The sequence below is a fragment of the Euprymna scolopes genome, chromosome 8, assembly GCF_053919585.1.
Source record: "Euprymna scolopes isolate OS-2025 chromosome 8, ASM5391958v1, whole genome shotgun sequence".
NCBI lineage: Eukaryota > Metazoa > Mollusca > Cephalopoda > Sepiida > Sepiolidae > Euprymna > Euprymna scolopes.
Genome location: NC_136489.1, coordinates 57496620 through 57520665, shown reverse-complemented (window position 1 = coordinate 57520665; position 24046 = coordinate 57496620). Strand labels below are relative to the sequence as shown.

Sequence of the window (24046 nt, the reverse complement as noted above, 5' to 3'; positions counted from 1 at the left end):
GAGCCTATCCTTGTTTTATCGTTATTTCCATGGCAGGTGCTCGTCTGAACTCCAATCTCTGGTCCTCCATCACCAATCTTTCACGAAAAACACCCGTCTAGCTGAATCCACTGTGAAAAATTTCCCCCACTCTATATCAAAACGCGGATTCCATGAATAAAGCTTCTTTCTTAGAACTGCACACCCGTGGAACTCTGTTCCGTCTGCCTGCTTCCCACCGGACTACAACTTGGATGTCTTCAAGTCCAACGTTAACAAATTCCTAATGAACCGCCCCCTTAAGTAAACACTTCATCAAATCTCCACACTAACGTAATGTACTTGCAATAACCCTTATCCCTGAGTGGCTTCCGGGCCTTGATAAGTGGTGATCACTGTGTAAAAAAAAAGTGTTGTCGAATTGAGGAATAGATGTCACTGATAAAAGCTTCTCGAATGTACTGCTTTTTGTCTTCTTTGGCTGTTACAGCTTGGGAATTGTACAAGTGTACAAATACTTTCAACTGTTACATGAACACATCAATAGTTGAAGCCGGTTACTGTTTGTTTGTCAGTAGTTGGTGTCTATTGTACACGTTTCTGGTTTAATATAAGCAGAGTTGAAGGCCTCTACCGCACTATTGTAGTCCGTGTTATCACTCATTATCTCGTAGAAGTTCTGTCGGTTGTTTTCAATTTCGCCGTTGTAGATAATCGTTAAGTAGCTTTTGAAAGTCAGTTTCCAGTGCGTGTATAATTTCTCCGAGTTTAATGCTATAGGTTCAACATCGACTCTTTCAGGGCGCAGTATTCTGTCCATTTTTTTTTTTTTGTATTGTTAATTAATAAAATTGCCATGAGCTGAAAATAATATCTGAGAAGGGAGAAGAAACTGGTAAATCGTTGATATAGATTTTATTAACTAACAACGAATACACTTGCTGTGATTTTTGTAGTGTTGTAATGACAGAAGGGCTTCCTCAGGTAAAGGGGGATAACCTATGTTATTTTATTACCGCTAGGGGTCCTTGGAAGGGATAAAGCCAAAGGAGCAGGGGGATAAGGGTAATTTAAAACGATAGCATACACAATCAACAGGATTCGAAACAGGCACGCCAGTCCGCTATTGTATTGACTTTACCATGGCCATCTGTCGTTCTTTCTGTAGAGTTGAATGTAATAATCAAAGAAGAAAGCGCCCGTGTGTGTGTGTATTGTGCGGTTATACAATTACCTTTTGATGGGATCTGAGATAGAGAGAAATTAAAGATGGCAGCAGTGGATTTATAAGGTGTAGTCTCGTGGAATCTCATGAGATCTCATCTTCCACTGCACACGTATGCAAATGGAATAGGGCTAGTTTTCTAATAAAATGCCTGTTGGAGGAGACAGTGGGAAGCACACGTGCTGGAAGTTGAGAGAGAAAGTTGACAGTGACGAATTCTAGTTGAACTTTTGCTTATCGTATTTATTTTATTTTGTTTTGCTGTTTAACTGCACTTTCATAATGAAATGTCTCCTGTAACATGAATAATTAATACCATTTTTCAATCAATCATAATGTGAATGAATATATATTGCAAGAAATTATCCAGATGTCACAGATTATATTTAACCCTCCGATTATTTCTTAATGTTGGAGGATGATCATTTTTGCTGCTTCAGTTCTTGGAGGCTGGGGAGAAAGTACCAGTCACGAATCTGTTCTTGACAATCAGCCCGAGAGGTGCAAGGCCAGAAACTGGCCCAGTAGCTGTCGGACTGAGGTACGCCACCAAGGTATTACCTAGGAGGTTCACTTTCCCAGATTTTGCCACCTGACTTTTGGGTGGAGCAAGCTTATCGCTTGTTGCCTGAGGTGCCTCTACTGGGGGATGTCCAAGCAAGTTTTCCTAGACTAGCGTACCCCTCCTTTAGGGGCGCTGCCTGGACATTCCCACTTTCCAACCTTGTGTCACATCTTACTGAGGTGTGCAGCACGTAAATATCTACTTAACCTTCATGATTAACAAGCTGGGTTGACCGTCATTGCTCGGGACCATAAAAACAAAATCGAAGACGTAAAAAATGTGTGTCATATTTTTCTACTAGCGGGGGTACCCGGCGTTGCCCGAGTGTTTGTTTCAGGGACGGGGGGGGGGAGTTTTAAAAAATGTTATGGTAGGTAAGTAGGAAGGATCAAACCCGGAGTCATGAGTAAAAGTAGGAACATAAAGTGTGAAAAAAAACAAAAAAAAAAACATCTGCAATGTTAACAGTTCGGCCACCAAAAAAAGTCCATTCCAGTTGTTTGGGAAAAAAAAAAAAAAAAAAAACGACTACGGTAGGTCGGCGCGAACGTGAAAATATAATGTGAATTGTCCAGCACGCTAACCACTACGCCACAGAGCACTGCAGCTTAGTTTAGTGATTTTAAATAACTTCACATGAAAGAACTACGAAGCCAAACCGGTGTTCTCTTCTCAACTGTTCCTTGTTAACGATCCCCAAACGGTGTTAAGTGGTGGCAGGGGGAGGAGGAATTTATTAGAGAGAAAATATTTTACCACTTCCATTGATCTTAACCGATTTTGGCCGTGACTTCTCAGCAGAAAAAGTATAGAAATCTAAGATTATCGAGGAATTTGAGAAATAATAAGCCTATAACACACCTCAGATATTGTTCTGCCGTTTGTGCATATTATATTTGCATGAAATATCTTGATTTTTAATCCTATTAAGGTCAAAATCAGACGGGAAAAAATGAGTTCATTTTATTTATATAGAAGATTAAATTTTTTATTTCTCTACCTCTATCTTTTCTAATTTATAAGGGCATACTTGTGCTTCATCTAGGATATTAAGAATTATTAGATCTAGCCTAGACGATTATCACGTGTTATCTTGTATTATTGTATAATTAAATAATCCACGTGTTATTTCATCTGCCCTTCATATCACCAATTTTTTTGTTAAGTTTGATACTGTTGTCCAAACTTCTAACTTCCAAACTTCTGTATACGTAACGCACTTTCTCTCAACTGCAAAAGCACGTCTGCTGATCGAACTTACTTCTTCAAAATCCAACTTCAAAATGAACATGCTCTCTGAAAAATCAACCCTCTTTTATCTCCAACCAGGAGCATCTCATCTGCATATCAGGTGGTAACATTGCAGGCATATAAAGAGATAAGGCAGCCATTTTTGTTTCTTTCTTCTTCATTCATTTCGTTCCTGTGGGGTATATGGTTAGGAAAAAAAAAAGAAAAAACCGTACCGGGCGTATATGCATCGCTCTTTGGGAAAGAAGAAGGAAAGGATGACTAGCTCATTTATATACATGAATAGCATTTTGGAAAGGCAGGGCATGATGGGAGAAGCTATCTTTTTTTCCCTGTCTCTTCCTTTTTTTTCTTGATAGGAGGATATAAAAGCTGGGAAAAATTCCCTGGGGGGGAGCAGAGAGAAAAGAATTGTGAATGTCTTCTCTTGAAAAAAATTTTGTATTACTGACGTTCAGATTGTACGGTGCAACATTGGTGGCGAGAGGCCAGGTGTGGTCGATTGGAAAAGAAGAGGGCAGAAACGTGCTGTTGGGAGAGCGATTTGCATCGATTAGAGTTCCACGACCGACCCATTGAATTATGCACATGTGCTAGTTAGGTAAGGCACACATTTCCCTATATATTGATTTATTGATTTTGCGCAACAGATATTATCTTTTTCTGTTATACAACCCTATAACAAAACACATTCATTCTATTCTCCTGAGTCATGCAATGTATAGACACGCCTACTTCCCAAATGCAATCAGATAATACAATTATAGATCCTAGACAAGGCTAACTACTTTTTCTTATATACCAAATAATAATAAGTAGTTTCAAACTAAACCAAATTTTATGTTTAAACTTTTATTTTTCTTTGGCAAATTGATTTTCGTGTCTGTCACACAACACCAAAACTAGACACAAGAATTATAACTCGAGGGCAATACAACGTTTAAAAATGCCTACTCTATGAAGCACTCTATGGAGGACATTGGATACTTTGAATTCAATCAGACTGCTTGTATGCAACAATCTAAAAAACATTTTAATATGTTGCAGTTATTGGCCACAGGTTACACGGCGTTTAGAAAGTAAACTGCTTCATCTAAGATATTGGGTATGTTAAATTAATTTATACCACTTACCAAATGTAATAGTGTTTTATTATTATTTTGGATTCTGGACAATTCAGAAGATATTTTTTGTATAACACAGTATACAAAACTCAATGGATTTATTTCATTCAGCGTGTAGAAGCATCTCTTCTATATAGTGGATTGAACACCTCTCCCATAAGATGCACACAAAATGTAATTACTATTACTAACTAGGAGTTTTCACACAGGACATCACCAAAGATTTCTCTTCGAGAACAACCGATGTTGTTCCCTGGAATTTGAGTGACAACAAGTCTCCCCTGATTTCCAGTACTTGCCACCTCTTTCGATAACATTTTCAAATCGCTTTCTTTTTTTGCACCCCAAACAAGATACAACACTACTATGACGTAAGGGATAATATTTGGAACCAAATTTATTCATTATTATTATTATTATTATTATTATTATTATTATTGGTTCACAAGGAGCTTTCACACAGGTCATTAAAGATCGCTCCTTGAAATCAACTTGTGGCGTTTCCTGGAAGCTGAGTGACAGCAAGTCTCCTCAGATTTCCAGTACTCTCCACCTCTTTCGATAAAATTTGCAAATAAATTTGCATTATCGCAACAGCCGCTTACCATTGATTTTTCGCTGGCAGCGGCTATTGGTCTCTAAAGCCTCCCAAAGTTCCCAGTTCTCTTTGTATTTGTCCAGCAGAGGTCTGGCTAGTGCTCTCTTCTTGATCTTTCCATCCTCTTCGACCCTTCTCGACTATTTGGCATCGCTCTTCTTTGGGGGGGGGGAGGGTTATGGGGAAGTGAGAGAGAATGAGGGAGGAGATAGCATATGGCTCATGTGTATTAGTCTCCGCATTCAAGGGGTTTCCTTAATATTTCGGCTATTTTCATTATTGTTATTCGTTGTATCTTTCCAGCCATTCCTCTGATTCCAATTTCTCCCATTCTTTTTTCAAAGTTTTTCGGAATTGTTCCTAGTGCTCCTACTATTATTGGTATTATCTTGATTTTCTTTCCGACCTGTTATGCAAAAGGAAGAAGGAAAATGAGCAAATCTCACTTAATGAGATCCAGCTTAAAGCTTTTAATGAAGTGAAAACAAAACTGGCGACAACATCCCTACTTGCACATCCTGTACCCGATGCCCAGTTTTCTCTGGTCGTTGACGCATCAGGTACAGCTGTAGGTGCAGTGTTGCAACAGCAGCACCAACAACAGTTACAACCTCCTGCATACTTTTCAAGACAGCTGAAACCGGCAGTACAACGTTACAGCACATTTGGCCGTGAACTCCTGGCAATGTACCCCGCAGTGAAACATTTCCAACATTCACTTGAGGGCCGTCAATTTGTGATCTACACTAATCACCGTCCACTTACATATGCACCGCATTCTAAGCCGGACAAATATTCTCCCTGCAAAATGCGCCATTTGGATTTTGTTCCACAATTAACCAGCGATATCCGACATATCTCAGGTGAACAGAATGCTGCGGCAGACGCTTTGTCCCACCTTCCCATTAATTCTCTGTCCTCATCAGCGGATATCGACTTACAGCAGATGGCCTTAGACCAGCCAAGTCTGGACACGTTGGATCTGTCGTCACCTGAATTTGCAACTTGGAAATTCGCTTATCTGCCTGTGCCTACCTCGGACACGCAGATCATTTGTGACACTTCAACGGATTCACCTCGACCATTCGTTCCAATGACTTATCGTAGAGTTGTTTTTGACACCCTACACAATCTGGCACACTCTGAATGCAAAGCCACAGTGAAGCTGATTATAGCTAGATTTTTCTGACCAAATATGAGGCGTGATATCACTGCGTGGACACGTTCCTGTGTATCCTGCCAAAAGTCAAAGGTGCACAAGCATATCCATGCACCCCTTGGAACATTCACCACCCCAGACGCTCGTTTTAGCCATGTGCACATTGACCTGGTTGGACCTTGGCTGGTCAGTCAGGGATTTACTTATCTCCTGACCTGTATAGACCATTTCACACGGTAGCCTGAAGCCATTCCCCTCACACATTTCGGCTGAGTCCGTAGCGCGAGCCTTTATATCAGACTGGATATCGCGTTACAGAATTCCGACCACCATCACCACTGATTGTGGCGTACAGTTTGAATCCCACCTCTTCCAGGAACTCTCCAGGATTTTAGGGATCCAACGTATTTGCACTACAAGCTATCACCCTGCTTCTAACGGGATGATTGAATGCTTCCATCGGCAATTGAAAGCAGCATTACGTGCTTACCCTGACCAACAGCGATGGAGCGAATATGTACCGGTCGTCCTTCTTGGCTGTCGTGCTGCTATCAAAGAGGACCTGGGATACTCTTCAGCCGAACTTGTATATGGAGTACCGCTATCGTTGCTAGGCCAAATGCTGAGCCCGATAGATTTAACAACAAACGATTCAGCTCTGTATGTCAACAGACTGCAAGCTTATTTTAGTAAACTCCCACCGATGCACACTAAGGAACAGACCATTAGATCTTCGGTCCCAAAGGACATGTTGTCTTGGACATGTTTTTCTTAGAAAGGACGCCGTGAAAGCCCCCCTAACTTCACTTTATACTGTCTCCTATCGTATGCTTTCATGTACCGATAAACTTTTTACTTTAGATGTCAGTGATAAAAGAGAAACTGTCTTTATTGATAGAGTAAAAAAAGCCTTTCTTGACACAAAAACACACGAGCCACACATTCCTCCTACTTTCACACAGCATCAAAATACGCATACACCTGAAGTAAATGCTCCAAATGAAGACAATCATGTCACCATTACACGTAGTGGTTGATAGGTACATTGGCTGAAGAGACTGTGTAAAACTTTGTATTTCTATTAAGAAAATATTTTTTCCTTGTTTTCCCTTCTTTCAAAAAAAAAAAAAAAAAGTTGCAAATATTCCGCAACTTTTCACACAAAAGTAAGAACATTTTTTTTTCTTTCTCGTAAAAATAAATACAATAAAATGACATTTTTATTTTTCGCCATTTGTTATGCTACCTTTTTCTCTGTCGGCTTTCAGCCTAAGCAGGGGGTTATGTAGCAGAAACAAATGGAACTTTTTTCTTTTAACGAATCAATACTTCTCCCGGTGCTATTTGGCCACGTACTGACCAATCAGGGGTACGGCGCATTGATCCTTCCTATCCTCTAAGGAATTCGGCCAGCATCCGGTTTGAGGAATAAGAACTCGTCCTTACGGAGAGAGACACCAAACGGAATGGACACCTTTTCTTCGCTCTCTCCACCTCGGTGTAATTTCTACTGGTATCGACGATTCCACTGGGAATAACTACTGCGATAGCACCAGGTAGCAGGAGTCCAGCTTTTGACCAGGAACATATCACATTCTCCTTAATAAACCTTTTCTGTGTTACCTTTTATGAAGTTGTTGTGTTCGTCATTTCAGAAGCTTGTATGGAATTATTTATTTTCTTAGGTTGTATCCTAAAAGCATCTAAGCCCTAAACTATGCTAACCATCAAAGACAGCTTTAAATTTAAAATAAAGAAAAGGGGAAACTTTATTATTTAAATGAATGCATAACAAATAGTATTAATAACACGAGGTGCGACTTGAACACGTGGCACAAAATTTTCGTCAATTGCAATATTTCCGATATTTTGAAAATGCCGAATATTATTGAAAAAGACAATACCATACCACCGTGTGAAACTTATACTCTTGGAAAAATGCAAAATTTGCAATCAAGAAAACCAGACAAAAGGGTCAGGTTTCCATGTGAACTTGTGCATTGTGACTTGGCTGGGAAAATAGAATCTGTTAGTATGGATGGATACAAGTATGCCATAACATTTACTGACGACTATTTAGGCTATGTAATGACATATTTCCCCAAGAACAAAAGCAACACAGTCGACGCTACAAAACAATTCTTGGTCGATAGTGCTCCTTATGGAAGGGTTAAGAGATTAAGAAGTGATAACGGTTCTGAATTCACATCAAGAGAATTCAAATTACTTCTTGTTCAACATAAAATTCGACACAAAACAGCCTCCTACTCGCCACACCAAAATGGAACCGCAGAATGAGGGTGGGGAACGTTATTTGAAATGTCGAGATGCATGCTAATAAAGTCTCATGTAACTCACGAGTTGTGACCATATGCTTTTCTGTGTGAAATAGGTGCTATAATCACCGAATAAAACTGACACTGTATGAGACACTAAATGGAAGAAAACCAAATGTTAAAAATATGAACATTTTTGGTACAACACGTTACGCCTATGTACAAAAAAAAATTAGATCCTCGGTCAGAAAAAGGGATTTTTGTGGGATACGACAAGTACAGTCCAGCCTATTTTGTATATTTCAATAAAGAAAAATCTGTAAAAAAAAAAAAAAAAAAAAAAAAAGAAATACGGTTAGTGACTTTTACAAATGAATTTAACGATGCAAGGGAGACCACTCAGGATATTACAAACCAAAATAGATATATTAATCCAACTTTAATTCCATCAATAAATCCTAACCATTTCAGTGAACACATAGTCGATGAGAATAGAACAAACGAACTTCTACCTGATCTTTATGAGGGAGATATAGGAAATATAGATAATAGCGACAGCTAAGCTAGCGAACAGACAAGTAACAGAACAAATGACAGTTCTGAAAACAGAAATCCAAGGTACCCACTGAGACAGAGAAAACCACCCACTTATTTAAAAGATTACATCACTTGCAATAACCTAAGTGATGAAGATGAAGAATGTATAAATTCTTGTGAAAATAAAACTATCTCTGGATCATATCATGAAGCCATAAATTCACCGGAGGCTGACCAATTGAATAGAGAAGGAGATGAATTCCTTAAAGGAAAACAATACCTTCACTCTGACAACCCTCCCCGAAAACAAAAATTTAGTTGGGAGAAAATTGGTGTATAATATGAAAAAGATGACAAAAATAATGAGGAATACAAAGCTAGATATGTTGCCAAGGGGTACAGTCAGATAAAAGACATAGACTTCGATTAAACATATGCACTAGGTGTATCAGAATTTTTGTAGGAATTTTTGGCACCCCTAACACGAAACTGCGAATAAAATATAAAAAACTCGTAAGTTCTCTGTTAAAAGTGGGTTATTTATTTTCTTTATGGATTATACTTCCAAAATAAACTATTAAAGTTGTTTTAAAAGTAATAGAAATATTTTTTTTTAAAACAGTAATGAATTTTCCGAACTCAATATTTTTCAATTTTTAAACTTTAAAAATCTATCAAAATTTTTCTATTGATTCTATTTTTACGATATTTTCAGGGTCAATGTGAAATTTTATGTTCTTTCCAATAAACTGAATATAATATTTTAGACAGACGTTTTTTTTATTCACGACCCCCCCATTTTCAAGTGTCTATTAAAAAGTAAGTAATTAATTTACTCACCGAAAAGTAAATAATTAAGTTACTCACAAATTGAAGAGAAAAGGTCAATAAATAATATATTCAAATTTAAAACAAAAAAAAAACGTAGTGTTTTTTTTAGAATTTTACCTGTAAAGTTTGAAGTTTAAAACCTTCTTTTTAAACCACGTCATTTGTTTTTTCTTTTTTTTTTTAATGGAACCTTGAAATTAGGGCTTGAACTACATTTTTCGAGGAGTTATAAGCTTGGAAAGACAGGGGGTCGAATAATTCACGCCTCCCATTTTGAAATGTCTATTGAAAAGTAAATAATTAATTTATGTACCAAAGTCTTATATATCACAAATTGAAGAGAAAAGGTCAATAAATAATATATTCAAATTTAAAACAAAAAAAGAACTGTTTTTTAGAAATTTACCTGTAAAGTCCGAAGTTTAAAACCTTTTTAAACAAAAAAAAACACGTTGTTTTTTTTGTTTTTTGTTTTTTTGTTTGTTTTTTAATGAAACCGTGGTCCTTGCTCCTTTAATTGAAAAAAAATTAGGGCTTGAATTGCATGTTTCGAGGAGTTATTAGCTTGGAAAGATGGGGTGGAATTATTCACTATTTTCACGAAATTTCTGACACACCTACATATGCACCCACCACAAAAATGACCACCATCCGAATTCTAATGCAATTTGCTGTGCAGTATGATTTGATAATTCACCAGATGGATGTCAAATCAGCATACCTAAACGCCGAAATAGACTGTGATATTTTCACCCAACAACCCGAAGGATACATTACTCCAGGAAATGATGGGCTTATTTGGAAATTAAATAAATCACTCTATGGCCTAAAACAGATCGGTAAAAATTGGAACGATCTACTGAGTAAAGAACTTCTACAAGAAAAATTTAATAAAATCACTATCGAGCCATGCATGTTTGAAAAAGTTGATAAAAATAAAAGAATTATTATTCTCGTATAGGTTGATGATATCTTGATTGTCGCAAATAACTTAGACACAGTAACGAAAGTCAAGACCCTACTCGAACAAAAGTTTGACATGAAAGATTTAGGTCAAATCTCAAGATTTCTTGGTGTGGACTTCATAGTCAAACCAAATGAAATAGAAATGAATCAACGAACATATACTGAGAAAGTATTAGAAAATTTTAATATGCTAGACTGCAAACCCAGACTGTGAACAAAAATAAACTTTCTCTAAGGAAGCAAAGTCCTTTGATTCCAAAAGGTACAGAGAGGCTATAGGAAGCCTGGTTTACTTATCTATTTGTATCAGACCCGATATTTCATAGGTTGTAAATAAATTATCACAATACAACCAGGCCCCCACAATTGAACACTGGAATGCAGTGAAGCATGTGTTCAGGTATCTGAAAAGGACGTTAAACTTTTGTTTATCTTTCAGAAAATGTGAAGGCGGACTGAAGTTAACAGGATTTACCGATGCAGATTGGAGAATCTCTGAAGACAGAAAAAGTACGTTGGGATATTGTTTTCCCTAAATGAAGAAGAACCTGTTATTGCCTGGAAAAGTAAAAAGCAGTCTAATGTAGCTCTATCTACATGTGAGGCTGAATATACGGCAATGACACCATCCATACAGGAGGCACAATATCTACTGCAATTAATAAACGATATGAACAATACAAAAGAATGGAAGCAACAATATATTCTGACAACCAGAGCGCAATCTGCATTGCAAAAAACTCTATCACAAATTAGCGGGTAAAACACAGACATAAAATATCACTACATACGGGACAAAATAAAAAATGGTACAATCGAACTGAACTATGTGCCTACCGACAAAAATACAGCAGACTGCTTCACAAAATCCCTGGCGAGGACCCGCATAGACTGTGTAAAATTAAAATTATCAGGATGTAAGGTTTAATCTGGAGTGTTAAGAGAGTAAACCATAGCATCCTGAGTTATGCGCCGTTGGTTTAAGAACTCTCCTCTTAAGGAGTCATGTTTCCTTCTTTCCGATGTTAACCTTTTTAAGATGAAGACGTTGATAACCTATCTCTGCATGTGAACCTTCCTTCTTTTACTGATATCGACCACCACATACATTTAACATGTCTCATTTAACACTTTATCCAATATACCATGGGTTCAACAAAATACACTTGGAGAAGGACGGAGGTTACATGGACCGAAACGTTTTGAAAATAACACAAGATGAGAACATTAGCCCGAAGAATCCAAATAATATAAATAATCAATCCTCATCTAAAAAATTCAGAAACGAAAAACAAAAGCGTAAGTTATGAATTGTTTTATTTGTATGTTGATTTTCTCGTCTTAGTTGAAATGTTCGTTTGGGATGAAGTAGATACCCCGTAGCAGACGACGCCGCCTGGCGGTGCCAGGCGCACAATTCAACTAACACCGGTGATTCGACCTTGACATTGGCACAAGCACATGGCGTCAGTTGTTTTTAAACACGTCAAATAGCAAACCTGCTCGAATATTCACCAGCATTTTTTTAAAAATATATTTACAAAACCTTTGAAGATTTAAAAGAAAAAGGGTAAAACTATACAAACACCGTGACAGCGAATTAACCCTAACCCTAAACCTAACCCTAACCCCTAACCCTAACCCTAAACCTAACCCTAACCCTAAACCTAACCCTAAACCTAACCCTAAACCCTAACCCTAACCCTAATCCTAACCCTAACCCTAACGCTGTCACGGTGTTTGTATAATAATACCAGAAAAAGTATATATTTACAAAACATTTTTTAAAAATAAGTAACAAAACGAACGTATTTAAATAAAAGATATTTAAATAAACGGGTGTCTCTTTCTGTTTCGGATTTTTGCGACCAAGATTGATTTTTATGTGCCGTGTTTTATCTCGAAAAGAAAAAACACCTCGTCTTTTTTTTTTGTTTTAAATAAAACTTTAATTTTAAAATTTCGATGTTTGAAAAACAGTCCATAATATATATTTCATTATAAAAGTTCTATTTTTGTTTGATAAAAAGAATAAAACAGTTAATAAAAAAAAAAGTCCATTAAGTTCAAATAAAGACTGTTTGAATAAAACTTATAAAAAAAGATATGAATAAAATAATATATTTTTTTATCTCGATTGTTTATACTTGTGATTTTATTATGCATAAAAAATTGCCTCGGCCTAAAAGGATTTCTCCTTCACTGACCACCGACATACATCGCACTGTAAATAAATATTGAATTGTATCAAAAACGCACAAAAAAGAAATGGCCACAACCGTATAGAATGAACCTTTTTTTATAAGTTTTATTCAAACAGTCTTTATTTGAACTTTTTTTTTTAATCTTGCTTGCGAATATTCGTAAAAATGTAATATTTAAAAATATTATTTTGAAAATATATTAATTGTCGCTGAAGTTAATGTTTTAAAGAATAAATACTGAATTGTCTTAAAAACGCACACAGAACCCCCCAAAACACGGCACATAAAAATCAATCTTGGTCGCAAAAATCCAAAACAGAAAGAGACACCCGTTTATTTAAATATCTTTTATTTAAATACGTTCGTTTTGTTACTTATTTTAAAAAAATGTTTTGTAAATATATACTTTTTCTTTTAAATCTTCAAAGGTTTTGTAAATATATTTTTAAAAAAATGCTGGTGAATATTCGAGCAGGTTTGCTATTTGACGTGTTTAAAAACAACTGACGCCATGTGCTTGTGCCAATGTCAAGGTCGAATCACCGGTGTTAGTTGAATTGTGCGCCTGGCACCGCCAGGCGGCGTCGTCTGCTACAGGGTATCTATTCTTTACTTCATCCAAAGATTGCATCACACCACATCACACTGATTCAATTCTGTAACGACAGGAATGTCGTATCAATCAATAGTGAGAATTCTTACTATTTTTTTTATTGTTGTTTTGTTCCAAGTGTGATTGATTTTGTCCGTTTTTAAAAGCTGTTATAAAAAAGGAATTCAAAAAGAAAGAAAATCTGTCAAAGCAAAACATTCAAATGTGTGAAGAGCAGAAGAAGAAAGAGAAGGCAGCCATTTTGATTGGTTGGCGTAATAAAAGTGGGTGGTGCTAAAGAAAGCAAGAAATACTTGCTTTCTTTTTTCTTTTTCTTGAAACCGACATCTGTCTCCTTCCCAATGAATAGTATAAAAATGTATTTTCAATCCTAAAAACGCGTCGAATTGCACAGACACAAGTCAAAGATTCCCATCAGTTCAACCAATTCAATCAAAATGCACAGATTTCAAAGTAAGTACAAGACCTTTCTTAATAATTATCCTTCAATTTTATAGTATTTAGCATTATTTTTTATTCTTTCTCAATTTTATAATAGTGGCGCAGTCAAAATTTGATCTTGCATTATTTTTTATTTAATAATAAAACATGACAACGTTAATTCCAGCCAGAAATTATTATTTAATTCGCAATTTTGCAATAGTGGTGCACATTTTCAATTATAACTGAATACTCATAATATAATACTACTGACAAAACATTCAGAATTATTCATTCAATATAAAATATTTCAGCTCCATTATTTGATTCCCGGTCAATGCTGATTACCTTTTTTTGTATATACAAATATAACAAGAGACACTGAAGTTTGTTCTTCCTAGAAAGACGGTGTTTAAACGTCGACATCATTGGCGCCCCCCCCCCATCCGTCACGCGTGTCTGAGTATTAAATTCTGTTATTTGTTCATTGTGCTGCAGTGCTAGGAAGTATGAAAGAAAAGGAAAAAATAGGTATGATAGCAATGAGTTGGGCACTTTACAACAATACACTTGACGAAAGTTCAGTAGGAGTTTAGATTCCGAGGAGTTTAATTGCGAAATGGATGCAGTTTGCGTGAGCCTTTTCTAGTCTCACACAAAAACACGCATTCACATTTCAAGCTATATTACTTGTCATATACATACGCGCACACGTCCACACACGTACATATATTCACGTTCGCGTACATACACTCACATATACGTGTATATACACACACGCTAACGTACACACATGTACTCACACATGCGCACACGTAAGCACGCATGGACAACGTCACTTCCCCTTTCAAAGGAAATCCACACATGCGCAAAAGACCAGCGGAAACACCTATAAAAGCAAGAGCAATAAGCAGCTTCGCCCTTTTTAGGACCAGCTTTCGAGCTGTACGGTCTATGGACTAGACCGACAGCGTGCCTTTTTGGCATGTGCGCGCACACGCGTACCTCACACCACTTGCTACTATGTGGGACAAAAAGCTAACAAACAGTACATACACTTTATACACTTTCTATCTCCATAACCTGGATTGACATTCTCACTCTTTCTCACTCTATCTCCCCTTCGTTTTGGTCCATCAACACAGACAGCTCTCTACTGAGCTTAACCCTCTCTTTCTACAGGCCGGCTTGCCACTTCGCGTTTCTCTATCGCATTCTCCTTTCCTTCCACGCGCGTAGTCGTCAACGGCTGAATGAATATGTGTACACCCAAGACTTTCATTTCTCAACAGAAAATAAATGACATGTTTATTTTATTCCAGCATTGGAGTTTTTTGTTTCCTTCATTCAATTCATTTCATTATTTTTTCTTGTGACGAATTAGGGTTTTTATATCCTAATCTTCTACAAGTTAAAGATGAATCATAGCTTGGGTCAGGTCGGGAAAGCTTTGTGAGATCGAGATGAACTGAAAGCCTCAACAGGACGTAGGTGTAAACCTTAGCGTGTAAAGGGTTGATGCGAACACACACACCCATAGTCCAACCGATATATATGTAAAGCATCTGGGTCTGTGTTTATTTTATTTTTACACTTGTAAGCCTGTGTGTTCATCTTGTCGCCAATATGTTAAAAAGGAAGACACGGAATAAGAAGATAAGAAGATGAACAAAAAATCCATGGCACACAACGTTGAGGTCGGCTACTTGTTGGTGAAGCCACGCAGTGTCATACTGTACTCTTTATCGATGTCTATAATATATTGAAGGCTTAATCTGTGGTGGCAGAGCCGTAGACAGTGTTCACAAGGAAAGGTAGAGGAAGAAGAAGAAGGTTGTTCACGCCACTATTTTTATCATATTTGTTTTGCCGCTTCATTGTCCTTTCTCTTCTCTTCAAAGTCCGGTTGGCAAACTAATTCATTAATTATTTATTCATTAAAAATATTTAAGTTACTTCCATTAATTATTACTTGCAACCAGTAAAATTGAACTATTCAATTTTAAAGTACTAAGAAGACTAGAATTTTCTCAAATAACATGTAAGTAACAAATCATAATAACTAAGGTAGACCTAAAATGGCTACTAAAACACACTTTTTCAGAGTTTCTTGTCTCCTATTTTACACTAATTCGAAGTGAATGATGTTAACAATGATAATAATCTAAAGCGAACCTTAAGAAACGTTAAATATCCGGGGATTTTGCTATTTTCATTTTTGATCGTTGTTTCTTGTGTACCTTATGATATCTTGACACATACCCACAACCACATAGACGCATAGACATGCAAAGTTCCTTTGTGCAATTGTTTAGCAAGACTAACATGCGTTGCCCGGGGCCTTAACAAACAAAATCAAAGATTGTATAACATATTTTTATAAAAATTTAATCTATACCTTTACTTATTCCTCTCCATCTTTCCCTGTACTCCATGGTTTTCCCCCTCTTCCTTCCCACTTCCTTCTCTTCTTACTAATCCTTACGTTCCCCGTGTTTGAATGTATTGAAAATAATAATAATAATAATTAAGGTTAATCACCTGAGTTGTCAGTTCCCAGATGTATCAGAGGTCTTTGTCTAACTCAAAGCAACAAAATTTTTTGGTTAAAACGTAAAGTAGAGGTTCGCTAGTCACAAGTTAAGTCGAGTAGAGGTACGCTGTTGATAACATGAAATACATGCCGACGTTCTTAAACGCTTCTCTTACTCCTCCCAGCGACTCGCCTTTTATAATGTTTCGGGTACACCCAATTTGCATATACCACACGAGACTGCTCGAGATCTACGTGTAACCGGAGGCTTTAAAAGACAATAGCCGCCATCTTGGCCTCTTTTTTTCTTTTTCTGTCTTTAAGCCAGCTGCCGAGACAGATTCTCGCCCGTTTCTCTGGTAGGTCCTCTCTATGTCTATCACAGTCCCTCCTGATCTCATCATCACAGAAATGGCAATGGGGTGGTGATCGCCATCGCCGAGTGCTTCTTGGAAGGGGAACGATGCATGCCTCTTCTTCACTTAAGCTCTCATCTGCAGACTGGGGATTGAAGAATACCGTTTCTGCTGGGAGGCTACTGATATCAGAGTAACCTTCCGAGAGAGCTGCTGTGAACCAGAGCGATGTCTCACTGGTCCCTGACTCAGAGTCGAACTCGCTCCCGTTATTCATGGGTAGCCGTGATTGTGTTATCGGCCGTAAGTCCTTAATGTGACAGGGCACACCGTTGACACACATTGCTTGCTGATCACACTGTTGACACACACTGCTTGCTTGCTTGCTTGCTGACTACTTCAGTGATGTGTCAAAGTCCATACTGAGTCGTACATTTGCCGCGCTGGTTCTTGATTCAGACATCTCCTTTTTCCAGCCTCCCTCCAGTTACTTTCGTCTCAGGTACTGGGTTCGTTTCTATGCTCTTCACTCTAACGTGATACTTGTACAATGTGTTGGCCGGCGCTGTAGAGGGTGATACAGCATCCTTTGGGGTTAAGTTGTATAAATAAACTGCTTCAGACACCGCACAGCCCATTCTGGCAGTGATAGTTTTGACAGTCCTGTGGTTCCGCTCAATAATCCCTTCCCGCTCAGTACATAGGCACATCAGAACTACAGATGTACTCCCCAGCTATCAGCAAACTTTCTGAATTTTTCACTGATGAAAGCGGTGCTGTTATCAATTAGTATCTCCGTTGGTGGTGGTGGTGGGGGGGCCACGTTCGGGGAAGATACCGTTTAGCTGACGGATGACTGCTGCTGTATCTCGCCATATCGCAAACCTAGATGGGCTGCAGTCAATGAGTGTTAGGTAATCCTCGCCATTGTGGTGAGTAACATCTATCGCCAGCTGGCTCCAGTTGCTTTTTACGTTCAGTTTTCCTTTTTTCCAGCGAACGGATGCCGGGTTGATGGATTGGCAAGCCACACAGCTCTCAACCACTCTTTTAATGTCTGCTTTTCGTACTTCAGGCTCATATAACTTAAACTTAGTAAAATACAAGGTTTGCTTGATTCCTGGATGTCCACTTTGGTGGTGGACTTCCTTGATTCGATCAAACTGAGCAGAACACACAGCTGTGGCACATGCTGGTTGTATGGGTTCGATGGTTCTTCTAGTGGCGTCAATCCATCTGCGGGAAACTCTTGTTAAACAATCGGACTTGTTCAGGCTGGATCTGACAAGGGGGATTTCCACTGACAGTGCATATTCTTTTTTAATCCTCATGATGGTATCGAGCCGTCATCAGATGAGCATCTCGCTTGTAGCTTTAGTTCATATTCTAGCCTTCCCAGTAAGGGTGTCTGAAATCCACTTGTGGACGCAGGCAGAATATGTAAACAGCCGCAGGGTAGTTGACTTCCAGAGGATCAACAAGTTTATCCCCTTGATGATGGCATCAAGCTCTGCCAGGTGTATATGCTGGAAGTCCCGTTCTGGGCGTAACCAGCAGGCATCTTCCACCACGGCCTCATCATGAACTATTGATACACCTGTGGCAAGAGAGCTTGAATGAACCCACACACTCAGATTCTGGCTGTCAACGCACCATCTGCCCTGTGCAGGGTTCTCCTTGCGCACTCTGGTGAGGACTTCCTCCAGCATTGTGTTGAGACTACATCGTCCATGAACGCCACCGCTACACGAAGCCAGCTATCCACCGGGAGGTGTTCAACCAATTTTCCACACCAAGAAAATACATTTCTTTGCGTGACATCGCGTGACATGTCTGGGACTTCATTTCCTCGTTTCCAATGCAGGACATTATCTTCCCCCCAGACCTGTAAACCGAGCACCCGTGCACCATCCTGTAGTCTCTCTGGCTCCTTACTGAGAAGTCCAAAGTTGCGGAGATGCTCCTCTACATGCGTCGCGGATACAACCCCTTCATTCACATACACGTCATCAATATATGCAGATGTTGCCTGCCTTATGCGCTCATCCTGAGCCAGAATGGTGTCAACAATCGTTTGCATAATTGATGGCGCCATGTTGAGTCCGAACCCCATATGGGTTCAGCAGTATCTCTTCCCTTTAACCAGAACTGTCTGATAAGGCCATAGTGACTGGTGTACACGCACTTGAAGGTACGCCTTCCAAAGATCAAGCATGCACACATTAGACCCTGATTGCCGCCATTCCCATAATTTATCAGCACACACGTCTGCGTGGGCCATAAAGGGGTCCACGTGTGTGTTTAACTCCCTATAATCGAGTATTGGCCTCACTTTTTGTTTGTTTGGCTGGACGACCGCCATTAGTGGGATTAAACACTTTGGAGGCCCCAATGCCTTCTCAGGATAAGGAACCAGCTATCCATTGTTGATCCAGGTCTGTAGTTCCCTATCATACTCTATACGAGCTCCAGGGGGAATCTTGTACTCTGGCCCTCTATTGAACAAATTCTCTGATAGTTGCTCGTCCAACCACTTCCAAGACTTTGTGCACTGGTCGAACTCCGCAAAAAATTAAGGCTTATCTTGGGTGAGTGTCACACAAACGCACTTTTCGCATTGGGAGAACGTCATGTTCCCAGCTCCATCTACTACGACTCTGCCTAGCTGCACAATTGCATCCATTCCTAAGAGTAAATTGTACCCAAGTAGCTCCCTGTCCATAATCAGAGCTTGCACGGCTACTTCAGGCCTGCTACCGATGCTTATGTGAATGACACCTTCTCTGCAAGGGGACAACGAGCTCCCGCCTACAGTCAGCACCGGAGTTCTTGTCGTTTTCCAAGTGTCGCAACGTTCTTTGTGCACCAGTTTCTGGGCACAACCTGTGTCCACAAGCGCGTGACACTCACACCCGTTAATGCGTACGTTCACCGCAGGTAGCGCCTTGTTTAATGACGATCTGTGGAGAAGACAGGTACTGTAACTTCCTCCCCTAGCCGGTTTCCGGGACAGGCACGAGCCATGTGTCCCCGGTTTTTGCATTTGTGACACCACAGTCCACTAGACTTCTGGGTCATTGACCGTGACTAAAAGCAATCATGCCCGTTTCTGAGGTAGGTCCTCTCTATGTCTATCACACCAGATAAAGCAAGTTTTTCCTATCCCTTAAAATATAATGGAATTTATAATAATTTCAATGTATTCCCAATCAATATATAATGTATCTGCCCCATCCACCTTAATAATTTGATGAAACCTATATTTGCTCTAGTGTATTTCCATACAATGTTATGTTTCTGGTCTTCCACTTTTTACATCAAGTATACAGCACATGAAATGTCCTACTATATTTTATATACACTTGCATTATCTAAAGGATGTTAATCTACTGATTACGAATATACCACTGAGTAAGTGAAATATTATTATTAAACATGCCGACTCTATAAAGGATATTAATCACTTTTCATGAAATTTATAATACTGATCAAGTGTAACAATTTAATCTTTATGCACATATGCGCTTTATAGGGTATTAAGCACTTTTTAATTCAGTATATATCACTTACCAAGTGTAATATAAATATTATTACATGTACCTGCTATGGTCCAACATATAACGCTTTCTGTATTATAACACACACTTGCGAGCACCTGTCATTAAAATTAACGATGGAGCAAATATAGGCTTGCAATGTCTCTTCTGCAAGAAAGAGGTAGCAGAGAGGAGAAAAGAACATTGCTCACCAGATTTCGAAGTTGGTTTTGTCCACAAAAGAGTGATATAGGGATTTTTTTAATGATAATGTTTACGTTCAAAATATAATCAGCCATTTTCTAATGAAGGAAAACAAAACGCATAAGAAAACATCACTTTTAGAATTTCTGTTTTATGTGTCATCTCTTTTTTGTTCTTTCATTTTCTAGCTCTGAAATGTTCCGTGTTGTTGCTCTTTTCCGTTTTCATTTTACTGGTGAATGTGTTCGCTCATCCAGGAATCGCTGAAGCAAGCCAGAAAAACAGGACCAAGAGATCGGTAACAATCACAATAATATCGATTTGAATATCAATCATATTGATTTGATAGCCAGATTTAATTTTAGAAGAGTTTCTGATGGGCAGCTAATCTGTAAAAGTTTGCAAATGAAGAGCAAAATTCCTTCTCATGTGGACACGAAAAATTACCCATATGTTTCATTGAGTGATTCTGATTTCTGATTGGTTGTTAGCAGATTGTTGTTCCATGAGATTGGTTAGTTCCTATCATCTCTGTCTATTATCTGCTTTCCATGACCACCTTCATTAGTTTCGCCCAGGTTCGGGTGAGGAGGAGGCACATGTTTCACATAGTTTATTTTTGTCAACGATATATATATATAACTACTTCATTTACTCACATAAAATTAATATACGAAAGTATAAATTTATGCGTAAACTTTAAGTATTTACTTCAAAAGTGCTCAATACATAGGTAGAGCTAGTTAGTAATTTATAAAATATATATGGCGATTAAGCTACACTGAATATTCGGCGTTTTATCCACTCTAGGACTCCTCAGGCTTATGCGCGAATTCTGTGGTTGTTTATCGCTTTTATATGGTCCTCTTCTATTGAGAATTTAGTTAGCCAATCAGCTTTCTACTATCCACCGCGCCTCTTCCTATCAGCCAATGGGCATGCATTTTATCAGACAAAGGATCTGTTTTAAAACTAGGTTAGTGTTTTTTTTATTGTTAGTTTATATATAAATATATATATGTGTACATACATATATGCACATATATATACATATATAATATATACATACATATATGTGTGATCGTTTATTATGTATATTCATGTTTATTTAATTTATTTGTTTATTTTCCATTGTTTTTGTTATTTAAACAAATAAACAAATTTAAAAAAAACGTGATCAAATAATAGAATTGCTTTGTTTTGGCCAGTTTTACATATCTACTCCGTGTTGGCAACAATAATTTGTGAACAAATAGACAAACATAAGTATCTCGTATAGCCATAGTTGTGGAAACATTTTTTGCACTTTTTTCTTTACATAGTCATAACCACTTATCAAGGCCAAGAGGCCACTCGAGGATAAGAGTTAACGGCTGTACACTAGAAATCGGACGATATACTAATCGTTAATTGAAATTTGGTAAATTTGTTTACTTATATGGAACAGTTCATCAAAAACTTGTTAGACTTGAAGACAACCATATTGTAGTCAGCTGGAAAGTAGGAAAACAGAAGATAATTCTACAGGCGTGCAGTTCTAAGAAAGAAGCTTTGTTCATGGAAGCTACGGTTAGGTTTAGGCACAGATAAAGAGTGGGGGAAATTAGTGATAGCGTTTTCTGCTAGATGGGTGTTTCTTTTCCTAAAACTGTTAATATGTAATCTCTATGAGTTTGTTCAGATTTGAACATGACTCTGTTGAGACCATAGTTACTCTCTAATCAATAACGTTATATTTATAATTTGTACTCTTAAAACTGATGGAAAAAAACTGGCTATACATTCAACGTAGAATGATGTGGAAGGAAATGATATGTGATCTTCAAGTCAAACGAAGGAAAAATACAGAAGAGTGCTAAGCTTTAAAGGTTTAATTTATGGGACTAACATGTAAATAAAAGTTCATTACTCATAGCTGTTCATATTTCCTTTCTCAAGAAAAAAGAGAGATTACATACATATGTATGTAAAGTAGTCAATATAAAGCTGAAAAAGAATTGATACTAATAACGCATTTTACAAGAATTAAGTTTTAATATTTGGTAAGTAAATATGCGTAAAATTTTATAAAATATTTTAATAATATTCATAAACCATCATAAATTAACAAAAACTGGAAAAATATGAAAAAGAAAATAAAAAACTTTGATCTTTCTTTGTGTTTGTACATTTCTTTTCATGATATTCCCTGGAATTTCCATAAAGTGATTTCCGGAAGCTTTTAAGGGATTACATATACATGTAGTAAAGCAGTCGATATATATTTAGAAACACAAGCAACAAAAAAATGGTAAAAGAATCGATACTACCAAGAATGACGTGCACACAAGTTTTGCACAGTTTTACAAGAATAAAGTTTTAATATTGATAAGTAAATATATGTAAAATTTTGTAAAATATTTTAATTATATTTATAAAAACTCAGTAAATTAACACAACTAGAAAAATATTATCTTTTATCCCAAAATTTAAATATGAAAAACAAAAAGCAGCAAAACACTTTTTTCTTGTGTTCAAGATATTTTGGTCAATAAAAAACAGACTTTGAACTTTGTGTTTGTATGTTCTTTGGAATTTATGCTTTAAACTTGGAGTTGATGGAAACATTTTTACATACTTTACTTGAATATCAATTCAATTCAGTTTAAATGTACAATTGAACTTGATTTCATTGTAGATGAAGAGAAATAATTCACAATATTGTTCTTGTATTATTTATGAAATTTAATTCATGTTTACATAATTTATGCTTTTCACTTTTTCAATTTTATTATTTTTATTTTTTTTTTGCTTTGAGTGGGGCATTCTACCGGCTGCTTTGTCCACTACTCAGGAACTCAAACCAAGGGATCATTTTTAGTATTTAAACAGTCCCTTTAAATAGAATTATTTAAATCTAACTTGCACTTTGTTCACCAAGTATATTCACTGATTACTGGAGTGATGGATATATTATTCAAATTTCAGTCTCTTTTTATGTCCTAATAAGACCTTGATCTCTTTCACAACTCTGTTTAAGACAACATCATTAGGAAGACTGCTTTCAACTCTTGTCATATTTAAAAGTTCTGTTTTCTAAGTATATAGCTTTAAAAATTGCACAGTAAGAATAAATGATACATGATGTACTTCCAACAGCTTTGTTGTATATGTTCGCAAGAATTACTGAAAAACAGGATATTCAATTTTTTGCAGAGGGTTCAGTGGAGACATTTATATACTTCATTGTGTTGCACTGTATTATAGCTTTAGCATAAATTACAACTAGTGGTAAGCTGGCTCACACTCTCTACTTCTGTGTTGCAGAATCTGTCATTGCTGAGACCACTTATATCCTTAAAAGCATTGATCATTAAACCTTGATATTGGTCACCCATTATAATCCTCTTATGGTCATAGTAGAGTGATCCTCTTTTGAGCCTTTCTCATCCTGAAATAGACCTTCAAAAAATTTCAGAATATATTTGGCATGTTGTTAATTAGCCCATTCCTCCAGTTATATATTATGGAAGATTTGAGCATATTTATGGTGGCTTTCTGGTGTATTTCTGTGGCATGTTTATTTAATGTTTCTGTCTCTTGTGGCCAGTTTTCAGATAGAATTGCTCTGTTTTTTAATGTCTACATTGTAAATAGTTTTGTATGTAGTCTGTCAATGTTCTCTTTGGC

General features: G+C 37.3%; 1 protein-coding gene across 3 annotated transcripts in view; it reads left to right on the top strand.

Annotated features, from left to right (window-relative positions):
- The window catches only part of LOC145283588 (uncharacterized), a 148934-nt gene that overhangs the window by 6428 nt on the left and 118460 nt on the right, over positions 1 to 24046 (top strand). The window contains exons 1-2 of one of the 3 annotated variants that reach the window (XM_080132515.1): positions 13336 to 13781; positions 20566 to 20675. Coding sequence is in view for 2 of the 3 variants with exons in the window: in XM_080132512.1 (XP_079988638.1) it covers positions 11627 to 11810 (184 nt within the window). In the remaining variant the exon portion in view is untranslated. Of the gene's footprint in view, positions 1 to 10950; positions 11811 to 13334; positions 13782 to 20565; positions 20676 to 24046 lie in introns of those variants that run through there. The other 2 variants (XM_080132512.1, XM_080132514.1) reach the window with 2 other exon arrangements.